This window comes from Acomys russatus, chromosome 25 (assembly GCF_903995435.1).
Source record: "Acomys russatus chromosome 25, mAcoRus1.1, whole genome shotgun sequence".
Taxonomy (NCBI): Eukaryota; Metazoa; Chordata; class Mammalia; order Rodentia; family Muridae; genus Acomys; species Acomys russatus.
The window spans coordinates 4,901,853-4,924,426 of NC_067161.1; the positions used below are offsets into that span (position 1 = coordinate 4,901,853).

A 22,574-nucleotide genomic window follows, 5' to 3' on the forward strand; every position below is an offset into this window, starting at 1 on the left:
TGGCTCAGTGGTTAAAAGTGACCCTGCCAAGGACAAGAATTCAGTTCCCAGCGTACACGGTGGACATTTCACCACGACCTGCAATTCCAACTTCATCAGATCCAATGCCCTCCTCTGTTCTAGCTTCTGGGGCTACCCATGTGCATGTGGGTGCCCATACATATGTGGGTATCCACACCCTCTGGCATGCACACACGCGTGCAAACTCTCACACATAGGTGTGCAAACTTACACACACTCACAAACACTGAGTTGTGTGGTGGTGGTGGGACTGTGTGTATGCATTCAGATTTTCATATAAGAAGATCATATGAACCCAGGTCAATGATGTGGTAGTCAGCTGTGTTAAGCAGTTGATTATTAATTATAATTTATTATTAATTATTGGTACAGGACAGGAGTTCTGAGAGTGAATCAGGCTTGGAGTGTGTGTAATTAGCAGTGCTTCCATAGGTCCCAATAGGTCCACAGTTGCAGGCTCTATACGATGGTAAGCAATGGCTATGCGTGTTTACACTCTAATATTGTGCTGATTGCAGCACCCACTCATCTGTTGGACGCCTCTTTAAGTCTTCCCTAAAATATGTCTTTGTCTTTTCCTCCATCTAGATTTATGGTCAATGTGACCTGGGATGGCAAAGACCTGTCCTTCACTGAGGAAGGCTATCAGGTGCACCCCAGGCTTGTGGTGATTGTGCTGAACAAGGACCGAGAGTGGGAAAAGGTGAGTGTGTGCAGAGTGCAGCAGTGGAGGGAGTGTGGGCAAGGTGGGGGGCATGTTACTTTCTCCCTGAGAACTTCCCTCACAGTGGCTCTGAGCTCCCTTCTGAAGCCCAGGCCCAGGCTTTCTGAGAACCAGGCAGATATGGTAGGAATGCCCTTATGATATTGTGCTGCCCTCAGATTGCAGCAGGTTTAGGACAGCTTAGAGATGGTTAGGCTCTGCTACAGAAAGCAGCAACAAATGTCCACTGTAGCAAAGATCAGGGATATTCATGCATCTCCTAAGCATGAATCACGTTCACCACTGGCCATATTGTGAATACCCTGCATTTTAATTTACTTAGACTTTTACTTTAAGTTTTTTTTTTAAACTTCAGAGTGTCACTTCTATGGCTGTCTGCAAGTCATATTGAGGAGAGGGAGTATATAAGTCTCACAGAGCACGTGTTAAAGTATATTCACATTAGCTCCAAAAAGTCTGTATGTAAAGAAAATAGTCACCCCATATATTATACAGACACAGCCTGTGTCACAGAAGAGAGACTTAACAAAGTGTACTAAGCTCCCAGGAACACAATGGCATGTGTCCTAGTGGCACATCTTATTCTGCTATATTCCAATTTCCAAATCAATCTCCACACCATCACAAAAAATGCAGAAGAAGAAGAGGAGGGAGAGGAGGAAGGAGAAGGAGAAGGAGAAGGAGGAGGAGGAGGAGGAAGAGGAGGAGGAAGAGAAGAAGAAGAAGAAAGGGAAAGGAAAGAAAAACAGGTCAAGGCCCACAAAACATCATGAGAAAGAGACAAACAGACAAAGTGTAAGATCTGGAAGACGCAGACGAGTGCTGTGAAATGGTATCTTCTGAACAGGAATCAGGATCTCACAGCAGCCATGTTTGCCTGCATAAGATCCGCACAAGAGCAAGCCAGTTAAAAGTCCAGTGTGTGTGACCCTACTCGTAGCTGAGGAGCTGTTGGCTTTGATGGTTGCTGGGGAAAGGAGTCACTTTTCTTTTGGGGTGTGGTCACTAGTACCTTGCCCACGCCCAGTGGGTGACCTCACACCCATGCACATAGGGCAGCACTAATCAGATTTAGCAAATTAAACAAAACAAAACAAAAAAAAAACTGAAGTAGAAAATGATGTTGTTGGCTAGTATTTGATAAGACATGCTGCATTTCTAGGGATATTAGCATAATGAAGTGTAGCTTCGCTTTGCACATCAAATTCAGGAGAGGCCCTAGTGAGGAAGAAGGCATAGGCTGTGGCATGGGAAGGTCACACAGCTAACAAGAATTGGGAGAAAATGCTCTATAGGCAAACAGAACATAGACTTTGCAGGCTCAGGAACAGGCAGATGCCTATAGAAAAGGTGACAAAAGAGCTCAGGAGAAATTAGCCTGCTATATCCACCAGCTACAACATATGCATTCCATCATAAACATGTGAAAAATTCACCAAGGTAGATTGTGTTTTGGAATATAAAATGGGCCTCATGGTTGGAAGGATTGAAATGGTATAGAGTGAACCCTCTAATCACAGAAGTATTCAAATAAAATTCAGCAATAACAGTGTATCCAGAAAGTGTGCGTTTGGAGATTATGACACATTTCTAGTCACATTTTAAGTGACACATTTTAAGTCACAGGAGAAATAAAAATGACATAGAAAATATTTTGAACAGACAGAATGATAGTGGAAATTATAATATATAAAAACTGGAAGAGTAAGGCTGAATACGTGCTAGGAGGGGAATTTATGACTGCAAATTCAATATAATTAAATGGAAATTGTGGATGAATACATAGATCAGCAGTTAAGAGCATTTGCTAGAGGACCTGAGTCTAACTCCCAGCACTCATGTTTGACCTTTAATTGCTTGTAGTTTAGGAGTATGGTTAGGGCTAGGGCTCCTGGGTACCTAGTATCTTTCTACTGGTTTCCTTGGGTATCCACTCGCATGTGTCATACATTTACAGAAGACACACATGCATGTACGTAAATAAAAATAAAATAAATATTTTTAAAAAGGCAAATTGTAAAGTGCACAATTTATCCTGGAAAAAAAGAGCTATAGAGACATATTTCTATGATCTCAGCACTGGGGGCTGAGGCAGAAGGACTGCAAGCTCACAACCATCTCAGAGTAAGACCTATTTTCTCTGTTCCTGTCTCTATTTCTCTATCTCGTGATACATAGAAAACTAGAAAAAGAACCCAAATGAAGCAGTAGGGAAAAATTATAGATATGAGATTAAAAGTCCACAATGTAGAAGCCAACCTTTAGGAAACTATTAAAGTCCCTGATTCATAGCAACAATGGTTATGCAAAAAAGAAAACGCAAATAATTAATATTAAAATACAAAGACAACCACACTACTACAGGAGTTACAGATCCTAAGTAATAAAAAAGAATATCACATAAAACGTATGCCAATAAATTTGACAGTGCTAATAAAATGGGAAAACTTCAGAGAAACAAGTTTTTTTCCAAACCGACACAGGAAGAAAGGCAGTTTTCTGAATTCGCTGGGCAGTTGCGTGTATAACAGAAAACCTTCCCCCTTTGTGCTATGGAAATAATTTATTTGCATTGCTTCCATTTCCTACTGTGGTATTAAGAAGAAAGTCTTTGTGTCCAGATGGCCTCACTGTGAATTCAATCAAATGTTTAAAAAATAAGTAACACTCGTGTACACCAAGTTTCTCACCATCTTACTAATTGCAGGCAATAATGTTCCCTAAAAGAATAATGCATCATAGATAACAGGGGTTTATTTTAGGAATGCAATATTGGCTTCGCATTCAAAAAGCAAATTGATGCAATTTACCATATTAACAGAATAAAGGAGGAAAATTATATAGTTATTTCAACAGATGCAGAAAACACATTTGACAAAAGTTACTATCCATCTTGATACGAAGGCCAATTAATTCTTTAATCTGATGAAAGCTGTCTATGAAAATACTACAGTTAGTGTCGTTTAAAATATAGTATTGTTTGCATTCTTTAAGAATTTCATATATGAATGCAATGTATTTTGGTCATATTTACCCCTATCCTTCCAGCTCTTCCTAGGTCCCCCGACATGTCTCTGTCTCAACTCCATGTCCTGTTTTAAACTTTATTTTCCATTAAAAATTTTATGACCCATTAAATCCAATTAGTGCTGTTCTTGTATATATATATATATATATATATATATATATATATGGATATGAATCAACCCACCAGGGACCTCACCCCTAAAGAAAATGGACTCTTTCACCCCTAAAGAAAATGGACTCTTCCAACCCCAGCAGCCACTGACTCCTCCTCTGGGGGGGGTGTGGTCAGGAGCTCCTCACTCCTCCACAGTGAGCCTTTGACTGTCTTGACCTTGGGTGGTCCTGTGCAGACAGCCACAGCAGCTGGGAGGTCACCAGTGCAGGGGGATGCCCATGTCTACAAGACACTCTACAGCCAGTGTTGTAGCTAGCAATGAAATAGTGAAAATGGATCTGCAAAGGCACAGTGACATGATATGATGGGTTATGAAGAGAATAGTGTAAGACTTTGTAATAAGCGGCTTCGTGTCTGCTCAAGAGCCATAAGGAAAGTAACCCTAGACCCTTCACTTATACTCTGTACAAAATCTACTTGAAACTGATCGGAGGGTTGTAGCAAATTAAAATCAGAAAGTTTCTAGAAGGTGATGAAGGAAGATTTGGAATGCCCAAGAGGACCTCAGATTTCTTTTTGACTTTTATTTTTGAGATTAAAAAAAAAAAAAAAAAACAGCATTCCCTTCCCTTACTTCCTTCAAATTCTACCATATGTATCTCCTAGTTCTCTTTCAAATTTGTGGTCTCTTTTTAAATTAATTAATATTACATGCATATACCATACATATCCCTAAATATTATCTGTTCAGTCTGACAACAGATTTCTTAAACATCCGCTAAGCATAAAAACTGCAGTCTTTCAAAATAAGTAACATTTTGCTTACTTCTATAAAAATTTAGAAATGAAAAGGGCAAAAGGCAAATTGGAAAAGGTAATACATATATTATGAAAAATATTTAGAATATGTGGATGACTCTTCTGAATGAATAATAAAAAGATCAACAGTTTTAATAGAAACAGAATTTGTCTTAGGTGTGTCGCAGAAGACACTCCCAAATGTTCATGCAATCAGAGAAGGGCTTAGCATTGCCGGTCTTGTGGGCACGTAAATATCTCTGTATGTTGTGCTGGGTCTTGAACACAGTTACTTCTGTATGTTAGGCAAATCTCCTATCTCTGATTAGACCCCCATCATGGGGTCATGCAAATTAAAATAATTCCTATGATTCGGGCTCAACCCACTTAGTGGCTGGTAATAAAAGGTTTGAAAGTATTATTTTCTTGTGAGGGCACAGAGTCTTTTTTTATTATTATTAATTTTTTTATTAATTTATTCTTGTTACATCTCAATGTTTATCCCATCCCTGTATCCTCCCATTCTTCTCTCCCTCCCATTTTTTTTATTATTCCCCTCCCCTATGACTGTTCCTGAGGGGGATTACCTCCCCCTGTATATGCTCATAGGGTATCAAGTCTCTTCTTGGCAACCTGCTGTCCTTCCTCTGAGTGCCACCAGGTCTCCCCCTCCAGGGGACATGGTCAAATGTGAGGCACCAGAGTACGTGAGAAAGTCGTATCACACTCTCCACTCAACTGTGGAGAATGTTCTGACCATTGGCTAGATCTGGGTAGGGGTTTAAAGTTTACTGCCTCTATTGTCCTTGGCTGGTGCCTTAGTTTGAGCGGGACCCCTGGGGAAGGCACAGAGTCTTATACATTGCAGGTGAAACTCCGACTGACAATGAGCTAGCTAGGGGACTTGTTTAGATTGGGCTTTATAAAGAAAAACTCACATAGTACACAGAGCCCTCATCACTCAGAAGCGCCATCCCTAGGCACAAACACTAAAGAGAAATGCATACATCCAGACATTCAGGTGTACGATAATGTTCATGAAACTTTATTTGTATAGCAAAATATCAGAAAGAACCCAAGCTATGTCTATAAGGAAATGAGTAAATAAAATGTGGCATAGCCACAAAATTGACCGCTTCTCATTAATAAGAAGGAAGGAAATATTAATATACATATTGATGTGGTTGACTAAAAAGCATGTTGAACTGAAGGAGACAGAAACAAAGTATTATAATGCGTTATTCCTTTTATATGAAGTTCACAAAGAGGTGAAACTTGTTAACGAGGTCTGACAGCAGGGAGCACCAGCTGCTGTTTTAGGAAAGACTGTTGCCATGAAATGAACCGAGAGAATTTTCCAGAGCCATGGCAAGGGTTTTCTGTCTTGACTATTTCTCAGAATGCATCCAGATACGGCAACAAGGTCTGTTTACGTGTCGTAGCTCTTTGTACTTAATTTCAAAATGAAGTTCTACAACCTGGGAGACTCAGCACAACTGACCCACAGATGTTGCTGAGGACTCATACATAGCCCTCCAGGTACTAACGTTACATAGCCATCGTCACATGATCACCAGTTTGCTCTATTTTTCCTCGTGATAATCTACTGAACATGTGACTGGAAGCTCTGCTTATCCCTTGACAAAGGAGTGAGTGCGTACTCTGGCTGACACTGTTTTGGACCCATGGAAGCGATCACTGAGTAACAGATAAATTTTGTAGTCAAGGAAGTTAGATTGAAGAGCGTGGATGTTGAAGAGATGGAAGGCTATACATTTCTGTTATGTGGGAAGTGGGAACACTATCTTCTGGCTTACCGTCCCTGGGTGGCCCCCTCTCTGATGCGCTGTCACTCACCACGCTAAGTGCCTTATGACTCCATGTGTTCCAAGTGCTCCCAACCCATCTGGGACTTGGAACACTGTTTCTCTGTTTTTTCATTCTTTCACTGTTTCCCAGGGTTTCCTTCTGCAGACACCCACATGCAAAACCCAAACAGGAAGGTTTGCTTTGTGGTTATAACAAGAGGTAGAGAGTGTGCTTGTCGTTAAGTTTGGAGGGCAGTGGGCATCATCTGGAGACACACTTTTGAGCTGCGAAATCATTCCAGCTGCTTGAGTTTCATAGTCCAGGCTTCGGCTTGGCTCACACACTCGTGAAATGTCTGTGCTGCTCTGAATTGGGCTCGTATGCCAAGGAGCTGGCTTACAAGCAGGTCAATGCAATACAGGTGATAACACCGAATGAAAGAAAGATGCCTTTGACAGTCTCCATTTTCAGATACAAAAATGCTTTTGAATAGTTTGTATAGCCTCACATTCCTGTTGAGACACAGCAGTCTCCCCCAAATGCCGCTCGGGGAGTTGCTGCCCAGCTGAGCTTAGCATGTACAAATAGTCCTGTCAGTAGTCTATTCTCCTGACACTCAGGGGATCCAGGATTTCGGAAATAACTCCCCATGCTTCTGTCTCAAAGAAAAGGAAGCCAGCTGAGCAGTAGCATGTAAACACCAGACACACCATCCCTAAGCTTCCCAGAGCACCATGCCCTGGTTCAGCAGGCCAGCAGAGGGGCAGGACTGCCAGGGTGGAGCTGGCATGCTGCCACACAGCATGTCCTCCACGTCTCAGGGTCACCCAGTGACGTCACTGCAGCAGCGCAGGAGATGAGGTTTTTTATGGAAAACATGAGGGGCTCTCTGATGGTGCTGGTGTTTGCTGGGCCTTTGTGTATGACTGGCATGGATGCTTCTACATCCGCACTCCCACCTCCCCTCCTCCGCCCCCTGAACCTAGAGCTAAGCAATCCTTTCTCCTGCAAATCAGGACATCTGGGTTGCTGTATATTTTCTACTCATCTTGGAACTTGGTGGGTTCAGGGCTTGAAAATAGTATCTTACGTGCAATCTAAATGAGTGGTCAATCCCACTGTACCCATGTGCCCATTCCAGGGCCAATACTCCATTAAATATGAGGGCTGTAGCCAGGGTGAGTAGGGAGTTATCCATGCCCCCATGTACCTTATAGCTGGGCCAACCTTGGTACAGTGCTATCTGTATTCTACTGGCTATAGTATCCATCATAGAGAGAAGAGAGAAAGTGCCCTGGCCTGGTCATCTCTGCCAGGTCTTTCTGAAGATAAGAAGTTTAGAGTCAGACTCAGTGATAAGATGCATTTCCTCCAGGCTGTACAATTTTCTTATCAACAACCCCCACAGCCTTCAGAACAATTGTATTAGCTACTTAAGGGTTTGCCCATATTTAGGTGAAAAGATAGAATGTATGCAGACATACACACACATGCACATTGCCTTTATGAGTTATATGTTTTAAAACTAATATATAAAACTGAGTCAATGTGGGAAATGTGGTTTTCGTGCTGGGGTATGTTGCAGAAAGGCTAAACATAGTCCAGGCTAGATAGAACAGGAATGCGTATTGAAAGTGATCTAAAGAGATGCATAAAGCATCTTGAAGTCTAATGTCACATATAGATCGGACAAAACCCAACACATGCTACAGTAAAACCAAGATTCTATTCCTTGCAGAAGATTCAAAGATGAGATTTCTGAAAAGAGAGGGGGGACTTCGTTATGAAGCGGGGAGCCTCATTTGAGCACAGGGGAAAGCCTCACTAGCTTTTCCTGATAGACCTGGCTTTCTCCCAGTTCTAATGGCTCCCGTTTGAAACCGTGGCTTCAGTTGCCCTGCCGAGACACGCCCATATTCTTGTCTCCTAGTTTCCAGAGTCGCCTATAGAATACCCCTCCAACATAACCTGCAGACACAAATTTGAAGCAAAGCCAAGGCTGTCAGCTCCCCCCAACCCCCATAGGCTTGGCTGTGGGGCCTGCAACGCTTTGTTCTTCTCCCCGTGTTCTGCAAGCCCTCATATGTAGCTGCTGTCTGCTGGGCCCTCCAATGATCCTGTCCCATCAGACACTCTTCCTTCTTTGTCAGGGTTCTCTCCTTTTTGCAGCAACCCTGCATCCCAGTCACTCAAGATGGGTTCGGTCATTTGCACGGTTTCTGCAGACCCACGTGCCGACTCTTAAGAATGTCAGCACTGTGCTTTGTGACCACTTATGAGCGTGTTTATCTCTACTTAGACTGGAAGCCCACTCAGGGAAAGATCTGTTCATTTCCTGTTTCGTCAGCTCCGTCAGAAGGAGTCGTCCAAGGGCACAGATGGGCCCCCCCTAAATCTGTTAGTCATGACAACTTCACTTACCATTTGTTAAGAGTTATTCTGTACCAAAAACCAGACTGAGAATTTTTTTTACATTCATAATCTCATGTAGGTGTTTTAAAAATTCATCCAAAGTTGGTATTTTTATTCCTGTTTCAGACATGTAAATTCAAGATCAGAGAGGCTGGTGACCTGACCAAGTTCTTCCAGATAGAGCATGACAAAACCAGAAGCAAATGTAGGTCTCGTTAACCCAAAAGGCTGTGTTCCCCAAAACTACGTCCTGACCAATAGCCAGTAGAAGGATAGTTTAGAGGGGAAGCCAGGGGGTGTGACCTCCTGCCTCATGCTCATTTTCATCCCTGGAGGCAGATGATTCTTCTAGAGCCAGCTAATTGGCTAGTGAGGTTACGTACTTACGTATGGTACACGTTTATTACGTCTCACAACCTTGTATCGTCTCATTTGGGTCATTAAGGAAGGGCTTGTGCCCTGCCTTGTATGTCTCATGCAGAATAAAATAGGGACCACTAGTACAAACGAAGAATTTTTAAAAGTAGCACAGTCACTTACTTATTGCATGCCTGTGACAGCAAATGTGTCAGCGGACAGTTCGTAGAAGTTGGTTCTCTCCTTCTAACTGTGTCAGACCTCGGGGATCGAACTCAGGTCATCAGGCTGGGACAGGGGCTTTTATCTTCTGAGCCAACACTGCAGCCCCAAATAGAGATTTTTATTCAAGAAAGAAAAAAGGCTAAGCTTGCATCGCGTCTATGGCTCTGGCTGCCGCATGTTGATGTGTGATGGCTTCTAGGGAGGCAAGGTGGTAAATATTATTTAGTGGCTGAGTCATATTCCCAACGCAAAATTTGTTTATTTTAAAACAAGGTCCCATGTAGCTTAGGATGACCTCACAGTCATGATGCAGCTGGAACTCAACCCTCCCCTGCAATACCTGGCCCAGCATGATAGAGTTATTTTCTTTTCAGTACTGGAGATTAAGCTCAGGACCTTGCATGTGCCTATCAAGCACTTTACCAACCACATTACACACACCCCCCCCAAGCTCCTTAAATTTTAATTGCTACAAAATAATTGTGTGCACATATGCAATGCTGAGTGATATTTCAATACATACATACCATGTGTAATTACCTGATAAGGTAATTAACAAGTCCATTCATCATTTCTATGTGTTTAGAACATTCAAAATCCACTCCATTAGCTATTTAGAAATACACAGTTAATTACTGTCAATCATTATTACCATAGAGCACGTAGAAGTTTTTCTTCCTATCACAACCACACCCTTGTCCCCGCTACACATCTGCTCCCATCCCCTCATCCTTCCCTTTTAGTTTAAGAGTGCCGAGGCTCCATTTAATCTCTCTATATACACTCCCTTTCCTGGTCATCATTTCCTATCTCTTCTATTAGGAGGTCCTAGGACTCATGATAAATAAATAGATAGAGAGAGAGAGAGAGAGAGAGAGAGAGAGAGAGAGAGAGAGAGAGAGAGAGAGAGTATGTGTGTGTGTATATACAGTCAATATTCTGCAACAGAAGAAATCTTGCCCAGGAACTGAAATATTTATATAAATATTGTACTTAGATTATACATACAAATAAATATTCCTATGAATACATATATACACATATGGCATGAAGGAAAGTCTTAGTTGTGAGGACACCAATGAAGGACAATGGGTAACACAATCACATGGACTGTACTTATGTCCACAGCAGAGGCTTGTAGTTCAAACCATGCATTCGGATTCTAGCCAGCACTAATGGCATTCAGTGTTTGTTTTCAATTTTAATTTTGTTTTGACTGTGCCATCCTTGGCATCCAGCTACAGATGCTCAGCACACACTCACAGGATGGAGAGGAGGCTGAATGACACCCATCCCCAGGGCCATTCCCGGTGAGGAAGGTGCCATAGTAGTTATTATTATTATTATTATTTTTTGCAAGTGTAGGTCCTCGGGATGCCAACCGAGGAAAGACATCAAGGTCTTAGGCCTGCTGCTAACCCTGTCCGAATCTGTATCTGCAGTTTTCATATGCTCTCCCAGGGGTTCTAATGGTTGTTAAAGAGGAAGCACCACTGCTTGTTTCAGAAGCCCTTGCTTCTTGGATTTTGTCTCCTTTTAAACTCCGGAATATCATGCTTAGCTGAAATTCTTAGGCCAAATGAAGACACATAGGAAGGAAATTAGAATAATGCTGAGTCTTTCTGTGTGTGGGGGGGTCCATGTACAGAAGAGGGCGCATGTGGGTGTGCAAGCATATTGAGGGCAGAGGGCAGCCCTAGGGGCTGTCCCTCAGGAACCACTCACCTTATTTTATGGGACAGAATCTCTCACTAGCCTTGGCGCTCACCAAATAAGGTAGCCTGGTTAGCCCACAAGCCTCAGAGATGCATTTATGTTTGCCTGTTGGAATTACAAGCAGGCACCAACAACCTAAACTTTCTTTGCACATTGAGTAGACTCTGAGAAAGTTGAAAGTTACTAATAAGACCAAATGAAGTGATAGCTACGGCTGTAGCTGAGGCCCTAGGCTGTCCTCAGTGCATAGTAAAGGCTAAGTTATCAAATAATCATCTCAGTTGAATCTTTCCTCATAAGCAAAAGAAGCTGAATTGGGGGGTATTTAACCCTTCTCTCTTCCCATTCATTCGATCAAGGACTTTTTCCCTTGAACATCAGCTGTATGCACATCTTTGTTGAGGGTTGAAAATTAGATAAAGCATCTGGTCTTTAAGAGACTCAGAATGTAACAAGGCACCAGGGTATGCTCAAGACTTCAGCAGAGCACGAGGCGCGCTGCAGATGTTCAGGGCGGACTCTAGGGTCTCACAGAAGTTAAGAGCATCTATACGGAACGCTCCTCACCTGGACAGGGTCTCAGGGAACAAGCAGGATGAGGGCTTCAGGAGCTGCCAGGAGAGCTGTGCACCCAGCTGAAACAGCCCAAACGCCGCAAATGAATGTCTAGATGCAAAAGCGCTCAAGTTCTACTGTGGTGTGACTGGCCTATGTTACACAGAAAGTGCGGCCAAGAATTCTAAGAATGGCTCAATAATGTTCACACTTTAAACAGAAATGGTAGTTCGCATGAAGCTGTGTTACATGGCAAGAAAGTATTTGTTATTTGACATTGAATTTCCTAAAAGGAGGCTATGAAGACAATTACGTAAAGCCTTTTAAAGGAGAGGGGTTTCCAAGCTACTATCATGAGAAGGGCTTTTCTGCTTTCCCGATGTTAGGACAGAAGGGTGTGTTAATTACTCTTCCTGCTGCTGCTCTGACAAAACACCTTCATAAGCTGAAGAGGGAAAGAGTTAATTTTGGCTCACAGCTCCAGGTGCAGTGTGGCAAGGAAACCATGGGGCAGGAAAAGCTGATCACAGTGTATGGACAGCCACAAAGGAGAGAGAGAGAAAGAGAGAGAGAGAGAGAGAGAGAGAGAGGGAGGGAGGGAGAGAGAGAGAGAGGAGGGAGGGGGGGGGGGGGGGGGAGAGAGAGAGAGAGGGAGAGAGGGAGGAAGAGAAAGGGAGAGAGAGAGAGAGACAGACAGAGACAGACAGGCAGAGAGGGGGAGAGACAGACAGACAGACAGACAGAAAGACACACACACGCACACACAGAGACAGACAGACAGAGACAGAGAGACAGACAGAGACAGACAGAGATAGGCAGAGAGGGAGAGAAACAGACAGATAGAAAGAAAGACACACACACACACACACACACACACACACACACACACACACAGAGAGAGAGAGAGAGAGAGAGAGAGAGAGATGCTGGTGCTCAGCCACAGTCACAAAGGAGAAATACTGGTCCACAGCTGGCTTTTTTCTTTCTCTGCAGTCTAAGATTCTCCTCTTTTGGAAGGGTCTTCACTCCTCTACTAACCCAATCAAAATGACCCTTACAGGCATGCCAGAAGAGCCCTTTCCTAAGGCACTCATCTCCTGTTAAGTTGACAACATAATCATCACGAGGGCACTATGGGAAACAGAATGCAGGAATGGCCCAGGAGCTAAGACCAGTCCTTTGTAACAGCCAGAAATGAAGCAGGACACAAGTCCCATGACCTCAAAGACCTGAATTTAGCCAACAGTTCCTGAGGAGTTCAGGAGTGCATTCTCTCAGATGACCCAGAGCCTAGCGTTGTGGTACCCTGAGAACCAAGTCTAGCCCTTTTGGATTTCTGACCTACAGTGCTGTCAGATAATAAATGAATGCTTTTACAGATGGCTAAGTGCAAGGATTTATTGCACAATAAAAAAATATAAACTTTTTTTTTTTTAAGAATTGGAGTGCTCACTAGAATCTGAATTATAGAATTTAGGACTTAATTTAGTAACTCTTGAAAATGTTCTTGAAGATGCTGAGGTAAGAGGACCACGTACAAATAAAAGGAAGCACTAACCTCTATTTAGCCCTTATGGTGCCACTGCGGGTGTTGGGCATTGGTCTAACCCTCACATCACAGAGATGAGAAAGAGACTACGAGAGATGATCCAGCTTGCTCAGGTCAGCGCCGGTGAGCTGCAAACTGAGGCCGCTTTACCCAACAGCCGGCACTCACAGACACAAACAGCTTCTTACACAGAATGGGCAGTTGGCATGAGTCTGTGAGAAGTTTCCTAAAGAGCTATTTTAGGAAAATGGAGTTGTGGAGAGGCGATGTACTGGAAGATGCATGGCAGGGAGGGAGTGGGCAGTTGGCTTCTACAATTTTATTTTAGGTGTAGGTCTGAGCTGGTTATTCACAGATTAGGCAGCTCTCCAGAACACTTGCTGCATCTGTGTGACACCAACCATCTCTCTTCCTTTGTGTTCCCCACTTCTCTTCCCTTCTCCTCTTCGTTCCTTTTTTCCAAATCCTCATCTGAAGTCGAGTGCCCTTTTTGTAAAATGAATTTGGTAATATCTCCAACCTTAGCAAAGTCTTATGGAATTTAATTTGTTTCCTTATATAATGATCATTAAGTTTCTCAAATGATGTGAACCAGTGAGGGAAAGTTAAGTCATTACAAAAGACTTAAAATTATCATCTGCCTTCCCCAGAGTCACGCTCGGGAACTATTTTAAATGCCCACATAGTACAATATGTCAGGTCATGGGAAGGAAAGTACAGTGGCTCTCTGTAGATTAGTTGTCCAGCTGGAATAAGGAAGGCCATCTCCTGGTGGTAAATGTGTTCTGATTTTATAAGAGGGCTTTGCTCTATTTCATTAATTTACTTTTTACCTTTTTTTTTTTGTATTTATAGTTTTAACTTACCTCAAAACTGATGTTGAACCCGTGGTCTCCTACAAGGCAACATTATGCTAAAAGTTTTCTAGATTCCAAATGTTAAAACAGCCACAACAAAGTGCAGCTCACAGAAAAGAAATCTCCATGGGAGTATGCATCGACAGGGTCGTCAGTGATAAGGATGGGTGGTAGGTAGGTGATGCTGAGGATGGATAATGACATTGAAAATGATCGTGGTGATGATACGCTTCGGTGACAACTGATGTGTGAATGGTTTGTTTCATTTTCATTAGTTCTTAAATAATTTCATATAATGTCTTCTGATCATGCTTAACTCTTAGATGTGTGGCTTTCCAATAGGACATAATCAAGCAACCACAGGCATACTCTTAAAGAAAGCAAATTATTCCTCTTTCAGTATCAATCAATCGCCAACAGCTCCTTGGCCAAGAGTGAGGACTTTGTGACCACTTCCTCTCTTCATGCTGGGACATTGGTCTGGCATGATCGTGTACAAGAATTACTCATGCTGTCACAAACATGGCAAGTTCACATGTGCACCTGCTCTTCTGTGTCCTGCAAACAGTTTCCTTATTCGTCTACACCATCTTGCTCTGTCCCTTTTCTGCTGTGATTTCTAAGCATTGGGAGGAAGGAATGGAGTACAGATGTCCTACTGAGGCCTGAGTATCCTGCACTCTCTTGTTCTCTGTACCTTGACCAGTCATGGATCTGTGTTAACCACAATCTATTCAAACAAAACCAACCAAACAAAAACCTGTCTCCAACGAGGATTGAATATGCATTAATTCATGGAGGTAAAGTATAAGTCATTTGAAATCAATTTAATATGTCTATTTAGCATAAGAATAGCAGTAGATATACCCTGGCACTAACTAAAGACTTTTGAACAAAGTCATACAGAAGTCTGTACTGTAGAAGCTTTCTAGAATGTGTATGTACTGGCATAAAAAGAGCTCAAATGGAACTACTTTATAATGGGAGCAGCATTGCTCTCACTACTACTTCAGCCCAACAAGTGTGAAGTCCAATGCTTGGAATAGAGTTGTTGATCTCTGAGGCCCCATAAATACCTAAACATTATAGGTTATTGCCATTGACCTTGATTGTCCTCCACAACTTGACAGCAAAATCCTAATGACGAAGACACCGTACTTGAGTAAGAGAATATGAAAAAAAAATCAAGTTTATACTCATCTGGAGTCTTCATCACTTACTGTCTCGCTTTCATAGTGCTGGAGCGTACTATGCACACTATGAGGAGAAAAGCAGCCATCAGTCTTATCAAGCTTTGAACAACTAAACTATGAAAATGAGCAACTTAACAAGACACACCCACTGGCTCAATAGTGGCATGGATATCATGGAAGTAACCAACAACTTTTTTTTTTTTTAATTGAATTTAAGGCCTTCTTCACAAGATGAGATCTGTACCTAGAATCTTTATCAGGTCATGAACCTGTGCCTTCACATGTCATGGACCTTGAGAGAGAGAGAGCCTGCTATTGTTAATCTTGATGGCAACAGCCACCATTAGTTGAGCTCTGTAGGTTACTATAATATCTTGTTTTGATATTACAATGTCCTCTTCATTTTTATGTCTCTAGAAGGGACATGGCAACAATGCTCTTTTAGAGTTTTTACAACAATCAGTGTGTTAAATGCTTAGAGACTTGGTCAGCACATCGAAGATATTCAGTACCTGCCAGTTCTGATCATAAGTAGTTTGTTGCTAATGTTATAGGAGGGAAAATGGAAGCTACATGAGTAGAACAATTTGCCCGAGGTCATAGAGGGGTAAAGGCTGACCTGGAACTTAGGCATCACTACAATCATAACATTCTCGGAGGGTTCACTTCTACTCAGGTCAGAAACTTTCTAAGGGTAATGGGGGCACAATTATGCTGACAGAAAGTACAAATGTGAGACAAAAGCTGCTCCCTGCCTAGTCTGCTACTGCCATCAGTTATGAAAATGAGTGAATAAGATTATTTAAATGACCCAAGATGAGTAAATTATTCAAAGAGCCTCTCAGTCAGAAGTATTTCTAGAAACTTCTGAATAGACAAATGAAAACCATTTAGATTTTCTGACAGGGTCATCCACTCATCTGTGTTGAGGATGATTCCAAAGAACTAAGTCTCTGTCTGAACAGGGAGAAAGGGAGGCACTGAGGAGGAACAGAGGCCAGGATAATCAGTTTACCAGAGAGTAAAGGCTTGTGTAGGCTCAGCCTTGGACATGTCAGTCCACTGTTGACCGATCATTTCTTTGGGCCCATCAAGGTGAGAGGATGAGGTGGAAGGAAGACATTTTCCTCATAGTTAGGAAGTAAAAGTAAACAGAGGAAGGGGTGGGGTACCACCATTTCTATCAAGAGCACATTCCCAGGTGGCTTTCAGAATTGCCACTGGGCTCTACCCCACAAAGGTTTTAACCCTTTGAAGCAGTGTCACCCTGAGGACCAAGCCTTTAACACATCAGCCTTTGGGAGACAGTTTTTATCTAAACCATAGAACCAAGAGCAGGGAAAAGAAGAAGGAAAGAGAAAGAGAGAGGGAGATGAGAAAGAACAGGAGTAGGAGAATAAAGGAAGAGGGAGGGAAAACAGCCACTAGGGACTGAAAAAAAAAGTTGGGTTTTTTTTTCTAAGTCCCCTGGGATGGTATGTTCATGCAAAGCTTAGACCCTAAGGGTGGGATCTGGGTAAGTGAGGAGATGAATGAGGCAGAACCTCATTCAGGCAGAAGGAGTAAAGACAATGTAAGCATCATTTAGAGGAAATGCAATATGTTCGAGTTGAGTCCCTAGGTTGAATTTAGTGATCCTGATCCTCAGGACATAGCATGAGCACATAGGAAGGATCTGCTGAGCTTGCTGTCTACACTAAACCTTAAACGATGGCCTTTCATTTTTATGAATCCACTTGGCTGCATGTTGGGAAGTAGATGGCATTATGACTATATTTAAGTCCTGCCAACTTAAAGCTACCCAACGACGTTTCTTACAAACAGCTGTGGAGGTACTCAAATTCAGGTCTTGTAACTTCTCCAAACAGACAGCTATCAGAGGCTCCACAGGCCCATAGACTTCACTGAGCCACAGACATAGAAGGCCTTTTGTTGCCTACTGCGTTTCCTAGCTCACCTGGGTCAATATTTACATTTTCCCAGCCTAGCCACAAACACCCCGACCTCACTGCAGGTTCTCTGGAGATGCTAGCCGTGCTCATAGCCCATTTCCGGCATCTGTGATTTATCAGTTGCATGCTGGTAGTATAAAAGGAAGGACATTTGTCCTCAAGGAGAGAGACAGAAGAGTGAGGTACTTCACTCCAGCAATCTGCTCCTGGCTTCTGACAGGGCTGCAGTTGGATTTTCTTGGCTAAGTTTCTGGCAGCTACCCTATCCTCCACCCTCCACCCTGGCATCATAGTCTAGCCTGGACCACCAGGAGAAGCAGAAGCAGAGAGACAGAATGCTCCAATGTTCATCTCTAAACTTTGGGAAATTTAATGTGTGAATTTTAGACTCTGAAGACAAGAGTATGGTTACCCTAGACCTTTACTGGTGTACTGGTATATTGGTATATATTTGTTGCGTAAATGTTTGTTGATAAGATTCTGTTCAAGTTTATTATCATGCACTTTGACCAGATTTATTCTCATTACCCTCTTCTGTTCCACTCCATTCTAATCCTTTCATTTTCTTACCAAATAGTTTCCGTTGAAGTTTCATGTCCTCTGTGTATGTGTATGCACATGCACATGCGTGTGCATGAATGTATAACATATAAGAGCTCTATTTCCATGTCACATATCTATAGATATCTATAGTAAGATATATATATATATATATACACACACACACACTTCCTCGTGTTTTCTAAAACACCACTAATAGTGCTAATCATTTTGCTTCAATTGTGGCCTTTATATTAATTATGTTGATTACTTTTTAATAGATAAGAAGGTGAATAGTAGTGCCCTTTACTCCTATGCCAGTTACATATAAAGTGACTGAGGATTTAGGTGATTGGTGACTTGACCAAGACGACAGCCTAGACCGGAGGTCAGCTCTGTCAGACTCTAAAGTTCATTTCTTTTCCATGTCATGGTGAAGCAGAAATGTGTCAGAGGTTCACCATGAAAGCCCATCTTGGGAGTCCCCTGTCCTTGGGCAGTGGACTGGCTCCAGTATTTTCAGGAAGGCTAGGACAAACGTTAGGTCCCCTACTGAGCCTTTTTTCTCTTCCTCTTTCTCTTGGATCTCAGTTCGGAGCTCTCCCCTGGGCTGTATGCAAATCAGTCTCCTAATCAGGTTCTTGCTTCTTCCTGCAAAGCCAATCAGCTTCTGCAGGCTGACAATCTGAGGATGCAAATGAGTCCCCACCCCTGCAGAAACTGCCTTTTCATTGCTATGGCTCTGCCATCTGGTCTGTCATCTACCCATTGTCTTTTGAAAACTGTTACAGATCTCATCATCGCCATATCCATAGCATCTTTAGAGTCCATATTGCTGCCATTTGAATTGTAATCCTGCAAATTAGAAAGACTGAGGAGGGCCTAGAGCAGGAATGAGCAGGAGCTGGACCATCTGGATTTCTCTCCACATGGAAAAAGCCTGTTGGAAGCACAAATACTCAAAGTGGAGAAGACATGAGTGAATCGATGCTTATGCCCTTGAGAGGAATTGTAGCCCCAATGGCCTCTCTCTTAGCTCTGTTTAACTTTGAAGTCAGAAGAGCACTGATTCTTGGTGCTGGCTCCTTCTGTATGAACCAGCAGGTTACAGTTGATGGTGTAACTGTTTCCTTTCCATGGTTAAAGTGTGTTTGAAGAAGATAGAATGGGCAGGTAAAAATGGGCCAGTGTCAATTTTGTCTATCAGATTCCAACAACCAGTGTCTAAAAAATGGAAAGCCAGGACATTTCACAGGCAATAACCCTTAGCTTCACAGAGGACAAGATCCATGTTCCATGTTCCTCTACCAATACCATACATCTCACTTTACTTGGAGCAGTGGTTCTCAACCTGTGGCTTACAAGCCCCTTGGAGTAGAATGACCCTTTCACAGGGGTTGTCTAAGACCATGCGCATGTCACATATTTACACCAAGATTCATAACAGTAGCCAAACCACAGCTATAAACCAGCAACAAAATACTTTTATGGTTGGCGTCACAACACGAAGAATTGCATTAAGGTACAGAAACATTGGGAAGGCTGAGAGCCATTGATGTGGAGCATTCAATATGGTCACTTGAATACACACAACAAGATTTGGGCTTTATTAGCAAAATAAAACCTAAGGCTTTGCAGTCAGGAGTTGTCATCTAAGTGAGAAGGGATGAAGAAAAGTGTGGCGTTGACTTCCATGGAGGGATGCTATAACCTATGGGAACTGGAGTCAGCGACAAGAGTGTAAGGTCCAAATTAACATCAAGAGAGAAACAAGTGATTATGAATACAAATAGAGTAAACGCTGCCATCAGCAGAATCAAGGATCAGTAGCATCCTTGGGCACACCACAGGTCAAGAGCTGAACCCCTGGGATAGGGTGTTGAGCAATTTTAGGGGTAAGTTTGGCCACCAGACTCATTTAGTTCAGATACTCTGGCCAACCTTGAAGCACCATTATTCATATTTCCCAGACCTCAGTAGGATGGAGCTAATGACAGTGCCCTCCCTCCCTGTCTGCAGTGTGTCTGTGAGTTATTAAAGCCATTATTCATCAAATCCTTCCTGTGACTCTGAGAGGACTTTAGATATGTGACCTTTCATGCACTTGTATGGCATTATGTAGAGTGTGTGTGTGTGTGTGTGTGTGTGTGTGTGTGTGTGTGTGTGTGTAGTAATCATCTGTGGAGCTCAGAGATTTTCATCAGGTGTCTTCGTCTATCTCTTTCCACCATTTTGTTTTGGTTTGTTTTGGGTTTGGGTTTTCTTGAGACAGGGGTTTCTCTGTGTAGTCTTGGTTGTCCTAGTGTTGCCTTGTAGACCAGGCTGAGCTCACACAGCTCTACCTGCCTCTGCCTCTGCCTCCTGTGTGCTGGGATCAAAGCATCACCTTATTTTTTTGAGACAGACAGTTTCACTGAATCTGGAGCTCTCTCTTTCAACTAGCCTGTCTGAATACACCTCAGGGAGCCTCCTGACTGCTTCTGTCTTCAGGGTGTGGTTACAGATATATGCTGTGGTAGCTGGGGATCTGAACCCATGACCTTAACACTTGCTCAGCAAGCGCTTTGCACAGTGAACCATCATTCTGGTCCTCATAACCCCTTTTAATTTGCAAAACCCCTTATGATATTAGTACTTTTATGATGCCTGTTTTGTCAATGAGAAAACAAGGGGGCAGAGAGCGGTCCCTTTTCAACAGTCTCAGGAAGATTATGACTCTGATTTGTGGGCTTCCAAAGCCCGTGCTTCTGCCATGTTCCTTCTTCAAGTCCTACAGTGCAGGTGACATCGCTCAGCACTGTAAGAGGTAGAGAAGTCAGGTAAGAAACACATTTTAGTTTTTCTATATAGTTCCTAACTATGAAAACAAAATGCTCAGTAGTTCCTAAGCTCCAGACAGATGGTCTCTAGGCACTTTATTTCTCCCTCCCTCCCTCCCTCCCTCCCTCCCTCCCTCTCCCAGCCCCCCATTTCATAATGCTAAGCACTAGTTTATTTTACAGATGAGAAAAGTGAAGAATTAATTGAGCATCACCCCTCAGCCACTTCATAGATTGTGGAGTTATAGGTAATTTACTCCAAATACCCGGTAGAGAGCAGGGGTCCTGCTAGAAAGGACTTAGCAAATGGGAGCCACTGTGCATTCAGAGCACAATATAGATTTTTAAAAATGACACTTATTTAGGGTATTTCCTTTTGCTTTTTGTATTTTGAGTAGATTTCTGAGAACTACTGACAACATTCTTTTTTCTCACCCGAGATGGGTTTAGACTCTAAAGATAAACACCCTCAAGGATCGTTGGCCATTTGCACAGCCCACACAAAAGGGCGAATAGTGAAGTACACACAATTAAGCAAATGTTGGCCAGAAAATTCGTCCTCTTTTGGGTCAAGCTACTTGAATGAACATTGGTTTAGCCTTCTGAACAATGCTAGCAATTCCTCTCTCCTCTTTATGGTCATGAATGACAAATAAACTGTGATATTAACAGTAACTTGTAATTCACAAAGGGCCTTATACACTCAGGCGTCTTTGATATTATCATCCCTATAATACCACAGCTTTCTAACTAGGATGCGTCTTCCGATGTGCCTATTTTCTGAGGTTTCTTTTTATCTGTTTCTATTCATCTTTTCCCAGTTCAGCTACTTGGCCATTCAAACACTAACAAGTCAGTGCATAAGAATCCAAGATTGTCTGAGTTACATTTATAGCTATGAAATTAATGACATGCATTAATTGTGCAAAACCTCCAGTCAGAGAAAAGAAGAATAAAAGAGTTTCCAGGCCTTTGGGTTTATTGGAGAACTAAGGTAATGGCAGGCTGCTTTTGGCAGGACCTTCTCTGTGCACAGAATTGTATTAATAGACAATACGAGTTCTATTTAAGAGAGAGCAGTTATATGCAAAGCAGAGCTGTCTCCTGTTGCAGAAAGAAGTGAACGCCTGTATCCTTCTGGTAGACAAGCCGTGGGCCTGGATTTTATAGCCAGTGTCTTGCTTTATATGCCCTGGAGTGACATTCAGGAATCAGCCATGGCTGTAGGAGGATATACTCCTTGGAGGTAGAAAGGAACACTCACTGAGGGCTTTCTAAATGCTGGACATCACGTTCAATGGTTCATGTGTGCGAGTTAATATCCCAAGAACACTGGATAATATGAACCGTGTCATATTGGTTGGACAGTGACTAGCTACATGGCAGAGAACGTGATCAGCGCATTGCACTTTCATTTAATTGTTTTGTTTATTTCTTTGTTTTGTTTAATTCTCATAAGGATCATGCGGTAGGATGCCTCCTCTTACACCCGCTTCACAGATGAGGAAGTCGGTGTTCAAGAGGTGAGGTTAAACCAGGTCACACAGCTGACAAGCACTGTAGCCAAGTGCAAGCTGGCGTTCAGCTGACTCTGAAGTCCACGCTATTGTTTGCCCCTAAGAGAACAACTGAAGCTGGTCACTGCCTGCAGGTGGAGCAGTTAGGATGGTCCAATTGGTTTAGATCGTTAATTAAGTGACTTAATGAGCATTGAGAGCCCTGAGCTGGATATAAAAGATAGAAAGGTAGCCGAAGCCAGTCCCTGACCTGCAAGGTGTCTGCTGGAGCAGAGATGAACATTTGGGTACTTTAGTCAATAAATAAGGAGGGAAGAGGATACCTGGTCAGCCCTGTGGAGCTTGGTTTCCGGGTCTGAGGGACAGATAGGGAGTGCCTGGCAAAGGG

The 22,574-nt window shown here is 42.7% G+C and overlaps 1 protein-coding gene across 1 annotated transcript in view; it reads left to right on the plus strand.

The window, feature by feature from the left end:
• The window catches only part of Grin2a (glutamate ionotropic receptor NMDA type subunit 2A), a 398,907-nt gene that overhangs the window by 274,057 nt on the left and 102,276 nt on the right, over positions 1-22,574 (plus strand). Inside the window, exon 3 of the mRNA XM_051167318.1 lies at positions 610-724. Coding sequence (XP_051023275.1) covers positions 610-724 — 115 coding nt within the window. The remainder of the gene's footprint in view (positions 1-609; positions 725-22,574) is intronic.